General features: G+C 30.6%; 1 protein-coding gene across 1 annotated transcript; it reads left to right on the forward strand.

Moving 5' to 3' along the window:
- The first annotated feature begins 234 nt into the window (after nt 1–234).
- Nucleotides 235–2,409, forward strand: LOC139482594 (toll-like receptor 3). Its single transcript, XM_071266507.1, has one exon. The coding sequence runs from the start codon at nt 235–237 to the stop codon at nt 2,407–2,409; it is 2,175 nt and encodes a 724-aa protein (XP_071122608.1).
- The last annotated feature ends 11,847 nt before the right edge of the window (nt 2,410–14,256 follow it).

Genomic DNA, 14,256 nt, shown 5'->3' on the forward strand with positions numbered 1-14,256 from the left:
GAGAAGGAGGAAGTAAAAATAGCAGATTGTAAAAACAAAGGACTGAATTTTATACCTCAGGATTTACCGGGAGATATAGAAGTTTTAGATATGAGTTTTAATCGGCTTCAAATTATTGGGAAAAATTCTTTCGTTAATTATAGAGATCTAAAAGAACTTTACCTGAGTCGCAACCAACTACGTTATTTATCTAGCAAATCATTTCAATGATAACATAAACTTACAATACTTGACATGTCTGGAAATATCCGTAATCTATCTAACGTGTATTCAGCAGAACTATTTCACCCAATTAAAAACCTAACTAAGTTGGATATAAGAAGAAATATGCTTCAACCGATAGACTTTGTTGTGGATTATAATTATCCAGATCATGCATTCGGTATTATGACGGAGTTGTCTTTCTTAGCTATCGATATGATGCCTTTGCCACACTTTGGAAGTGGATTCGGTCACATGACCACTCTTAAGGAATTACACTTTGAATCATGTTATTTAGGTCGCTTGTCGAATGAAACCTTTCAGAGATTTTCATCGTCTGTGGAACAGCTGACTCTCAGAAATTGTCGGTTACACTTTGTTGTCACAGAATATAACGCATTACTGCCGTTTCCAAGTCTCCATGTGATAGATTTTTCTGGAACGTTTATGCATCTGAAGCATGCATTGCAGCTATTACACCCATACCGTAATGCCAATATATCGACAATAAACTTTGGTCATGTGAGTGACGTTAGTATTGACAGCAAAGATCTCACGTATATTCTGACAATTACAGTTGACATAATGAAGAACCTGAAAACTATTTGTGTAGAAAATTTAGATTTATCGCAGAATGGTATAGTAGATTACGAGCCTGGATCTTTGTTCTCCTTTGATCACCCTGAATGTTTACAACATATTTCTTTTAAAGAAAACAGGTTTTTGCTTGCAAGCGAGAAAAATCTAAATGAGATAAAACATTTCTTTTATAGAACTGTTAGATTAAAATCGTTCGACTATTCATATAATACTGTCAACTATTTTAAACATAATTCAGTTTCTTCAAATTCAGATTTAAATTGTTCATTTCACAGTTGTGTGATATTACCAAAGTCACTTGAAAAAATAGATGTCAGTTACACCATAGCAAATACTTTCCCTGAAATAATTCTTATAGCACCTAAAAATAACAGTCTTACATATCTAGATGTATCGTATTCAAGATCAAATATTGCCATAATCATTCTTCAAATTCGATTGGAAACATTTGTTGCTGATGGTGTAGACTATATATTTGCATGGAATCAAATACAACGTTCTTCTTATAACACCGTAAAAACAATTATATGGAAAAACGCCGAACTGGATAATGCATTTAGACTATTCGGTAATCGGTTTTTCAAAAGTACTAGATCTGTCGAGTCAATAGATATATCTGGAAATAGCATTTGGTATATCCCGGACGACCTATTTAAGCCAATGCCAAACTTGACAAATCTGTCTTTAAGTAAAAATTCACTTCAGGCTTTTCCGGTACAACTGAGTGATCATGCTGAAGTACAAACGCTGGACGTAAGGAAGAATAGATTAACAAGTGTAAGTTCAGCTATCAGAGACTGGGCAGATAAGATGCAGGACCTACATGGAATGACTTTACATCTCACTGATAATGCGTTTGAGTGCAATTGTGACAATATAGCCTTTATAAGGTGGATTCAGACTACAAAGGTTAATCTGGACAGTCGATCATATAAATGTGAATTATCCAACGGAACAGTTATCGATACACTTATTGCGTACAACTCTTTATATGACTTATTTGCGGACTGTAAGAATACTATGTGGTTAACTTTTGCATCAACATTATTATCGACATTCATAACGATCTCAATGCTACTTGTAGCCTATAGCAAGAGATGGAAAATCATCTTCCCAATCTATGGAGTAATTCACCGTGTTGTTGAGCGTAAAGTCAGGAAGTGCTTCCAATATGACGTGTATATATCATATGAAGGAGACATTGTCATTTGGATTAAAAATGTATTAATATCAAAACTTGAGACCGAGTGGGGACTGACGATGTGTATAAAAGATCGAGATTTTTTAAGTGGACCGAGCCAAGCGGACAATGAGGCAGAAAGCATCCAAAACAGCAGGTCTATTATATTTCTCATCACGCCTGAATTCATATCGTCACCTGATTGTAAGTTTGAACTTGACCGGGCAAAATATGAGAGAATTACAAAAAATCTGGAGCGTATCATTATCATTACAAAAGATATAACAGTTACTGATATTCCTGTAGAGTTTTCGTACATTTGGAATTATGCATTTATTATACAATGGCCGAAAAATCTAGAGGACTTGAATGATACTTGGAGGAAACTGAGGATATGTCTTACAGATGGTTTAATTGCTGAAAAATAAACAAATTGATAGAAATTATTAAGACAATGTTTACGTACATACCATTAAAGTTCACTGAAACACATAATGATGCTGAAGTTTTGCAGTTGCTACTTTGATATTGTTTCAGAATTGTATTACCATTCTTTGGAATTTAGTGATAAGTAATACCATTAACATATTGAACTCCGAGGAAAATTCAACACTGAAAGTTCCTAATCAAATGGCAAAATTAAAAGCTCAAACACATCAAACGAATGGATAACAACTGTACATTCCTGACTTGGTACAGACATTTTCAATGGTAGATTGAACTGGGTTTTATAGCTAGCGAAGCCTTTAACTTGTTTGACAGTCGCATCAAATTCCATTATATTGACAACAATGCGTGATGTATCATCAAAGTTGGGTCTGTATCAATTTGTTTTAATAATACTCTAGTATCAGCCCAAATCCTTTCCTAAATCATATTATGTAATGTTGTCATTGTAATGTTATGATTAACATTGCAAGTAAAGCGGGAGGTTTGGTATGCCACAAAACCAGGTTCAACCCACCATTTATTTTCTTAAAATGCCCTGTACCAAGTCAGGAAAAAGGCCATTGTTGTATTATAGTTCGTTTCTGTGTTTGTTACATTTTAATGTTGTGTTTCTGATGTGTTGTAGTTCTCTTATATTTGATGCGTTTCCCTCAGTTTTAGTTTGTTACCCGGATTTGTGTTTTCTCTATCGATAAGAATTTGGAACAGCGGTATACTACTGTTGCCTTTATATATAATAAATATATTTCATATATGTATACATAAACATGATAAAGTTTCTTTTTTTTAATATAAATAATTCATTTCAAGCAATTTTTGTTGATTGAAATACCCATGCAAAATAACATTGTAGTCTTTACATTTATATATTATTAAAGTTCAGGGAAACTCATCCAATTTAAAGAATATAATTAAGTTATAATCCATGTATACATAAAGATCACCGATACTGCTTTCCATACTATATTGAGATTATAAGGGACTTTTTTACTTCTTTTCCCACTTTTTTTGTAATAAACATGTAAGGTATCCAATTTTCAAGTTCCAGTTTCAATACAACATTCATAAATGCTGAATTTGTAAAGATAGAGCAAAATTTATACTACAGCCCATACTGCGGCCAATGTATATTTGGTATATAAAGTTGCACATTGACTGTTTTTAAAAAAATGGTGTAAAATACTATGTTTAATAAATATGAATTGTTTTCTGTATTTGCTTTGACCAGTATTGCAAGTACACCTAGAAACTAAAGACTTAGTGTACTCTTAGTTAAATTTTTCCTTATATGGAAGTTTTTGATTAAATACCCTGAAAAGAGCACAAAAGGACTTTTTAAAGGCTTTTTTAAGCAGTTTGAAACCAAAAAAAAACAACAATTATGTTTCATTATACTAAATCTGTGTTTTAATTACTTGTAAAGTTCACAAAATGTCATTGACAATCACTCTGCAGAAATTCCTGTTACCCCAACATCAGGATGGATTCTTCGCCTAAACTAGACAGCCAAAACTGAAGTAGAAAAAAGTGCCAAATATGAATAAATAAGTCTAAATATAACCAAACTTTGCATTTGGAAGATTAAAGTAACAATTTAGAATATTTAAAAGCAATTATTCAACAAAAAAATCCAATTACAAACATTTCAACACTAGTTTCCTAGATGAAGGACATGTAATCATGAAAAGTTGTCTAGTATAGTTTTTAAATAAAGAATCGCAATGCGTTATGTGAAAATAAATGAATATCTTCATGCGGTCAGATTATTTTAGTGTTAAAATACTAGAAAAGTGCTTATTTACCACTTGTTCTACAACTTGACATGGGGAACACAGCTAAAAAAAATATCACTATGTCAAAGGGAGGTAATTCATTTTTCATATGATTTTATATATATTATGAGGAGAAATATGTGCAAAATGTGATGTAAATGGGGAGGATATTTGTGCCTTTCATTGCTATCATAACTCTAAAGTGTCATTTCTATTGTTTCTTTCAATCTGCACACAAAAACTGATTTTTAACATATACCCCATGCTTCCTCTCACAGTACACTCAGTGCATCCTGAATAGCCGTGGCTAAGATAGAAATTTGTGTAAAAAACAACTTCAAATGGTTCCAAAATCCTTCCATTACATTAAAATTTACAGGAAATGAGTGTGTGGATTATTGTGTGGCCTTGGACAAGTACAGTGAAAGAGTGCATATTTTCCTATAGGGGTAAATTCAGTAAAAAATCTCCCATTGACTTTAATGCTAATCTATGTATGGAATTAAATTTATACCTGATTTACCTTTAGAAATTGGAAACTTTCATGAAAGTACAAATGTAGCCCTATCTTTTGCACTAATAAAAACATAGGGTCATGCGGCATTTTTGGGCATTCACATGGCCTTGTTTACAAACAATGTAGATTCGCACTGAATTCCTATACTGACCCCCATTACTTTTCAACCCTGTAGTAAAAAAAATTAGTACATTCAGCATTTATTATTTTTTTTTTCAACTCTAGTTTTGATCCATCTGCCAAAAAATATTTATTACAAACATTATCTACCAATCAGAAGAGCATATGACTTCAGTGTTATACAGAAAGCTCTCCCCTAAATGGGCGGTCCCTGATGACGTATATTTATTTACTGAATTTACCCCTATATGATGATGGTTTATTCCGAATAATCCAGTCGTTATGTTACGATCACTACGATCCCTCCTCGAGAAAAGTAGTGGACAGAGAGCGCTGAATTATTTACGTTAATGATGCATATGGTTAAGCAGTGTAATAAAGATTACTGATACTGCCTTATACTATCATACCACATCTTCTTTTTTATATATTGAGATTATATGGTGATGGTTAAGCAGTGTAATAACTATCAGGAAGTAGAAAAACAAATATTGTCACTCCGCACGTATAAATCATTGTGTCACTGCGAACGTATAAATCATTGAACATGTGGGTTTTATCTTGCAGACAGTTTAGCCTAGGTGTTAAAACGGAACAATAATTAAAAACCTGTTTTGTAATGAGATTTATCTAAATTTCAGTGAATCAAACTTTATTAATTAAGACTTATAACAAAAAATTCTGAAAAATCATCTAGAACAGGGAATACAGCGGCAACAATTGTTACAATCACTTTGATTATGCATAATATGATAAAAATAATATTAAGCAGATTTCTGACGTCCGATGCACTTTTATGAATTTAATTTCATCAGGAAATCACGCCACAACCGTTTGAAAGCAAAGAATTATAGACACATAGAAACTAAGATGGACGTAATAAAGTATATATCAAAATGAGGAAAATGCCTTAAAGGGAAATTCCGCGATTTTTTACTTATCATCTAATTATGTTCATCTTAACATAAAAAACACATTTGCAAAGTTTTAAATTTATATTCCTTCTAATAACGGAGAAAATCAAGTATTTGTAACTTTTTCGGTTGAAATCTCGAGTGGGTCGTGACGTATTAGCCCGATTTATTGAATTCTGGGAAAAAATAAAATCTGTTTAACTCTTATAGCTTATCGACAATATACGTAATTAAAAGCGCACAGCTGACGAATGGTCGAAGTTATGAACCACAATATAAGAATGAACGAAAATGAATATGCATATACCGTTTTGTATTGATTGAATTAAACTCCTATAAAATTATCTCTAGTAAATGTTTTTGAATAAATTTAATTAATTATTGTTGAGATTTTTTTCATAAAATATTTATTGAACATTTTTACTGATATTGAACTGAAAATATTTCAGTTCTATTTACCGTTATTGTTTTGATAATCATTTCAATGCAACTAATGTGTGAGCAGAGTGTGTATATTATTTTGTAAAGGTCACTGTATATTTCTCGGCTTGAGGTCAATTCGTTTACCTTGTAGCTATTTAGCCGCAGGTGTGAGTTCAAGCGTACACAGGTATAAATGTTGTTATTTGGAAAGGATAAACAGAAAGGATTAGAAAGAGTATGCTGTCACGATGTTAGTACACTAAGATTTAATACACGATGAGAATAAAGATACAATAATTAAATTGTGTAAATTAATTTAAAATAAAATTCAGTTTCGTAATTCCGAAAGTGTATAAAAATAAAAGGAAACAATTTTTGATTACTTTCTTAGCGGCAATTGGCGTAAAGATTCAAATATGAAGCAAAAAATAGTAGTTTTAATCTTTTATAAAAACTAAATGCAATATTACCCAATTTGATATACCATTGTACATCTGTTTGATATCATTGACTTTACCGGAATTTCTTAACTTGTATTCAAATCTGGCTGTGTTTAAATGCTAATAAAACTATTGCAATTTTAAAGTTTTTAATTGACAAAAAAATACAACATGCATGATTTTTTTTTAGTTTCTTTTTAACATTTTATTCTTACATAATTAAATTCATTTGACAATCATTTACACGAACTTTTTGTGAAAAGAATATCAATTATCTAAGCTAAGGCATTATTTCTTTTGAGGATTTTTGAGGATTTTTTTTAAAATTCTATGATAATATTTGTGCAATGTTGAACATGATAGCCGTCATTAATCCAAATAAGTAATACAGTAGTTGTAATAAAAGTTATATTTTAGTCATGCATAACTGATATTGACGAATTTATAATAGTTCGTCCATACATCGTTGTTCTTGAAACAATCATTATTAGTATACATGTAAGGATGAGCTCCAGAGAAATCAGACTAGTGGCGTTTCGTTCGTTTGTTTGTTGGGAAAGGAGAGGAAATGCAACCGCTTGTACAGGTAAACGACAGAATTACCATACAAGCATTTACACAATCAGAAAGAGTTCCCATCGTTAGACGGGGAATATGAAGGCTTCCAAGAATGAACAAGTGACATGTCTAACTCTGAACAGTTAGAAAACAGACTATCGACATCGACCGCTTGTTCTTAATATTTGAAACTGTATGCATATATATACGTATACGTTTATGATATATATAGTGATGAGTTCTTGCGTCTGACAAAAACTAAATTCCTTCATGGTTATATCTTGCCATACGTTTATATTGGTTTGTAAGGTGATTACTCACAATCGTTATTTGAAAATCCTGTTTGTGAGATGTAGATTCATTTCAATACAGAAATTTCGTCTATACAGTACTTGCAACCTTAGGCGTTACTGTTTGACGTGAACTTGACTGATCGGTGAATGATCGGTGACGGATGTTTGACCGATCGATCAGTAAATTAAATTTATGCACGGATCGGACGGATACGTATATATTTAAAATTCTTATGTAAACCGAACTCGACTTACAAACGCTGAACGCGGACCTCTACGAAGACACCTTAATTTACACGTTAATTTGTAATAAAATTGGTTGCAATAAAAAAGTGAAAATAGTATACAGAATAATATGCTTAGAGCGTTAAATTGTTTGTGTTGATTAATAGTTTTGTATTAAATATTGTTAACATCATATTGTATTATATGACTCTGTTAACATAAACTTATTCCTACGCAAATGGTTATTATAGACCGCCATTCGATTTTTGAACTTTTTATAGTTTCGAATAGGTTGTTTTTTCGTGAAATTAAAAGAATATCAAAGAAATAATATTAAATTTTTTTTCGCATTGTTTAGAATTACCAAATTGTTCTTCTTTTTATCAAAAATAATACTATTTTATTTGAAATCAGTTATTTTTACCATCTTGAGACAAGTCTTCTAATCAGAATTGAGATATAATGAGAATTAAAATACTTAAACTTTTATTTTTGTGGAATAAGAATGCAGTTATTGATTTATTTTGATACAAATTATTAACGGTCATATGATTTGAGTACTTATTGTACATCAAGATTGGCTGTTCTTCATAAAATATGCTTACTTTAAGGAAAAGGATACTAAATTTTTGTACGCGTTGCCTAAAATGCAAATATTTCTTCATTTTACTGAAAATTATTGACCGCCATTAAATTTTTGTACTTTTTATAGTTTAGAATAGTTTTTTACATAAAATTAAAAGAATATCAGAAAAATCATACTAAAATTTTGTTTGCATTGTTTAAAATAACCAAAACTATTCTTCCTTTTATCAAAAATGATACTATTTTATTTGAAATCAGTTATTTTTACCATCTTGAGACAAGTCTTCTAATCAGAATTGAGATATAATGAGAATCAAAATACTTAAACTTTTATTTTTGTGGATTAAGAATGCAGTTATTGATTTATTTTGATACAAATTATTAACCGTCATATGATTTTAGTACTAATTGTACATCAAGATTGGTTGTTTTTCATAAAATATGCTTACTTTAAGGAAAAAGATACTAAATTTTTGTAGGCGTTGCCTAAAATGCAAATATTTCTTCATTTTACTGAAAATTATTGACCGCCATTAAATTTTTGTACTTTTTATAGTTTAGAATAGTTTTTTTTCGTGAAATTAAAAGAATATCAGAAAAATCATACTAAAATTTTGTTCGCATTGTTTAAAATAACCAAAACTATTCTTCTTTTTATCAAAAATGATGCTATTTCATTTGAAATCAGTTATTTTTACCATCTTGAGACAAGTCTTCTAATCAGATTTGAGATATAATGAGAATTAAAATACTTAAACTTTTATTTTTGTGGAATAAGAATGCAGTTATTGATTTATTTTGATACAATTTATTAACCGTCATATGATTTGAGTACTTTTTGTACTTCAAGATTGGCTGTTCTTCATAAAATATGCTTACTTAAACGAAAAAGATACTAAATTTTTGTACGCATTGCCTAAAATGCAAATATTTCTTCATTTTACTGAAAATTATTGACCCCTTATAAATTTTTGTACTTTTTATAGTTTGGAATAGTTTTTTTTTCATAAAATTAAAAGAATATCAGAAAAATCATACTAAAATTTTGTTCGCATTGTATAAAATAACCAAAATTATTATTCTTTTTATCAAAAATGATACTATTCTATTTGAAATCAGTTATTTTTAACATCTTGAGACAAGTCTTCTAATCAGAATTGAGATATACTGAGAATTAAAATACTTAAACTTTTATTTTTGTGGAATAAGAATGCAGTTATTGATTTATTTTGATACAAATTATTAACCGTCATATGATTTTAGTACTAATTGTACATCAAGATTGGCTGTTCTTCATAAAATATGCTTACTTTAAGGAAAAAGATACTAAATTTTTGTACGCGTTGCCTAAAATGCAAATATTTCTTCATTTTACTGAAAATTATTGACCGCCATTAAATTTTTGTACTTTTTATAGTTTAGAATAGTTTTTTACATAAAATTAAAAGAATATCAGAAAAATCATACTAAAATTTTGTTCGCATTGTTTATAATAACCAAAACTATTCTTCTTTTTATCAAAAATGATACTATTTTATTTGAAATCAGTTATTTTTAACATCTTGAGACAAGTCTTCTAATCAGAATTGAGATATAATGAGACTTAAAATGCTTAAACTTTTATTTTTGTGGAATAAGAATGCAGTTATTGCTTTATTATGATATAAATTATTAACCGCCATATGATTTCATTACTTTTTGTTCATCAGGATTGGTTGTTCTTCATAAATTATGTTTACTTTAAGGAAAAAGATATTATTTTTTTGTACGCGTTGCCAAAATGCAAATATTTCTTCTCATATTGGAAAATATTGTAATTTCAATTGCAATCAGTTGTTATAAGTGATTTTCATATGATTTTTGTAGAAAATGTGAATTATTCAAGAATAAATCTGCTTAAAATTATTTTTTTCTTTTTAAGGAATGTATTTATGTTTACCACCATTGGATTTTTGTACTTTTTATTGTTTAGGAGTAGTTATTTTTGTAATTTGTTATTTTAAAGGCTTCGATTGTGACGAGAATATAGAAAGTCCATGATTATGATTTTAATTTTATGATGATAAGGATACAAAAATTTAAAATATTGAAAAAAATAGACTACATTTTTCAATAACTGATCCTTTCATTTTGTTTTTCCCGAGTATGTTTGGAAAATAATAAAATCAATTTCGCGATGTAGACACTCGCCGGGTTTGAAAATATATAACCTAAATAAAACGAAAAAGACCATTATTTAATGATGATATTTTTATTTAGGTTTTATCTGTACATTTCTTTTCATTTCAATTCATAAAACTTTGCTGAATAATTAATAAACAAAATGTATCATTGAACGTTCGATTTTCACGAGTCGCCATTTTAATAAAAATTAAACGAAACCAAGATTCCGTAATTTGTATTAGTTCATCATGTGACGTATTAAAGTTCAATCCGTCATCAAGGTCGATCGGTACTATCCGTCCGATCAGTCCGATCAGTCAATTACTTTTACTATAAGTCTGACAGATTGCTGACGTGAGTTTGACGCGAACTTGACTGATCGGTGACTGATCGATGACCGCTGATTGATCGCTGAAATAGTAACGCCTAAGGTTGCAAGTACTGTATATTTCACAAGTGTATAACACGGAGAAGCTCTGAAGGTCCATTACTCCCATTTTGTTTGGGTGTGAACCATCGATGTTTACAGCAATATCACAGAATAAGATGATGATGGTAGAAAGAACTATGGGCGTCATGTGGCAAATATTACATGCATTTCGGACAATGAGTTGTCAATCTGTATGAAAAGATTTCCAATACAACCATATTATGAGAAGGAATGTTTACATGCTATACTCTCGTATTAGTATTACAGGGTTCTTGTGGCGTTCACCTTAGACACACATCTTTTTAACGATGTTTAAAAAAAAGACAGAACCAATTTAATGTCATATTTCCCTATTTTTTAAATATAACTAAAAGTCTTTTATCTGACAAGAATACCCCTATTTAGCGAACAAGTAATTTATTCTTTTTTCTGTTATTGAATACCAAGAAAGAAAATAAATCCGGTTATTAATTTGAAACTTTGATACTCAAAAGTTTCCCAGCAAAATATTCACATTCCCTGGGGATAATTAGTGTTCGTCCAGTGGCATATATAACAATTGTGATGACGAATTACTTCCTTTGTTCGAGAACAATCTTATTGAAATATAAATTTGTGATTTTCCTAGGTCCACAGCTTCAATGAACCAAAGCAAAAGTTTTACATCGACCTGTATTTAAATCAAATTGGTTCTCTTCTTCTTCTGGTATACAATAGTTTATCGACATTCGATGATTACATACTGTTGGCATACGTGGACTAGTCTATTTACAACACTTTTACCCCTATTTATTCAAAATATATGTTTTTTTCTTATGTTCAATGTATACATGTATATATTTTAAATTGCGCTATAGTTCCGTAACTTTCTATCCAGTCGTATAAACGAATCGTCGGCAAGTGCGTACATTTTTTTAAATCAATATTTCTGGTCTGTTCCAATCTGTCCTTCACTATTGACAATGACTATATATTACATTTTCCCAAATTCACCCTTGGAAAAAATATTTAAATAGATTTTAATTTCATCAAATCTTATTTTGTGGGTATTATTTATATGTTTATGAATTATATTCTTTACACCAGAAATGTTATTTATAAACAAGCGTATGAGTTTAGTAATGACAAGTAAGACAGAGTTGTATATTATTCATCTGATAGTTCAAAATGGAAAGTTATAAGTTATAAGTTATCAGCCGTGTACACTGATCAATACCTGCAGAAGTGAAACGATGCATGAACTTGCAAGCCCGACAGGAAATCGCTTGAATACCTGGACGTGTCACCTCACACCCCTCACAATACCTTTGGAAGTAATACCTTTAGCCATGCTGGTGATCAGATGAGGGAAGATCAAAATATATTTGTTTATTACTTTAAAGAATTATGAACAAATTAGATTTTCGAAAACAATTTTCGCGGAACACTTATTTATGATTTCAACTTTGACTTTTCACCTAATTCCAATATCAACAGTTTAAAAGCAACAGACCATGGTAATTTAAAAAAAGTAAGAATATTTTCGTATCAAGTTAGTTAGTCGGATAAAACAACTGTACGATTGACAAGATATCGACACGCAATTACGACTACATCGGTTACTGTAGTTTTGTTTCTTTGTGGTTTATAGACATATCGTTTTTATTAATCGGGAAAGAAGACAAAATGGCGGATCGCAGAGAATTGAATTGATACTCTAAATTTAAAATCGATGGTGATCGCTTATCTAGCGGAATAAAACTTTCATATCTATGAATTTGAGCATTTTTATACAGAATGAACATAATATCAATTTTTGATTTTTTTGCGAAGTTTCCCTTTAAGTTTTAAAAATCAGAAATATGTTTCCATCGATTTCATTGAAAGTCATTGCTCAGTATAATAAGTTCAGTAAACTCTGCTGAAATATCAAGAAACAAGACAATTATTCTGTATGTCTTAAAATTTTGTAAAATAATATTTTAATCAAAGGTAATATTTACCTCACATATGTCCGGATTTGGCTTTGATTGTTTGATCTTATTTGGTTTTTTTTTCAGCTCTTCTACGTCCGTATTAACATTTCAGTTTTTCTAACAATAGTCACAGTAACGCATACAACGCTTACACATCTTACTTGACCTCATTTAACAGCGGTAACTGTAAATAAACTCATCATAATATTAGGATTAAATTTGGTATTTCGCCAGACGCGCGTTTCGTCTACAAAAGACTCATCAGTGACGCTCGAATCTGAAAAAGTTTAAAAAAGGCCAAATAAAGTATAAAAAAGGTTGATAAGCATTGAGGACCTAAAAGGTTTTACCGAATACAACTACGGTAATCTATTCCTGAGGTAGTATTAGTATTTCAAAAATTCAAAAGTTTTGTAAACAGTTAATTTATAAATATGACCATATCAATGATAATTCATAACGTAAACAACACTGACACAGCTAACTTGACAGTTGTTACCATATTCAACACTGACACATCTTACTGGACAGTTGTTACGGCTGTTCTTGTATCGCATATAACACTTTCACTGTTAACTTGACAGATGAAATGACACATCTTACTGGACAGTTGTTACGGTGGTTCTGGGAACGCATATAACACTTTCACTGTTGACTTGCCAGAATAAATGACACACCTTACCTGGCAGTTGTAACGGCGGTAACAGTATCGCATACAACACTTTCACAGCTAACTTGTCATTAGAAATAGCGATTGCTGTAGCACATACAACACTGACAATGTTTTATTTGACATTTGATTGCGATTGCTGTAGCACATACAACACTGACAATGTTTTATTTGACATTTGATTGCGATTGCTGTAGCACATACAACACTGACAATGTTTTATTTGACATTTGATTGCGATTGTTGTAGCACATACAACACTTACACTGTCTTACTTGACATTTGATTGCGATTGCTGTAGCACATACAACACTTACAATGTTTTATTTGACATTTGAAATAGCGATTGCTGTAGCACATACAACACTTACACTGCTTTACTTGACATTTCATAGTTATGCATACATCATTGACACATCTTACTTGACATCTGTAAGATCGGTTGCAGTAACGAATGCAACACTGACATCTAACTTGACATTTGAAACAGCGATTGCTGTAACGCATATCACACTGACACATCTTACATGACAGTTGTAACGGCGGTAACAGTATCGCATTCAACACTTACACAGCTAACTTGTCATTGTTAACGGGGTTACAGTAGCGCATTCAACATTAACACATCTTACGTTACATTATTGTAATGAATGAGTTAAACGAATATAATTTTCCTCAAATTAAAAACTAAGCATGCTAAATAATGCATGGAATTCAAACGTGGTTTTAAACAATGAATTACTTTATGACAACGCCATGG

Source organism: Mytilus edulis, chromosome 7 (genome assembly GCF_963676685.1).
Source record: "Mytilus edulis chromosome 7, xbMytEdul2.2, whole genome shotgun sequence".
NCBI lineage: Eukaryota > Metazoa > Mollusca > Bivalvia > Mytilida > Mytilidae > Mytilus > Mytilus edulis.

Coding starts and splice junctions, on each gene's coding strand:
- LOC139482594 (XM_071266507.1), top strand. CDS start 235: ATGTCTGGAAATATCCGTAATCTATCTAACGTGTATTCAGCAGAACTA.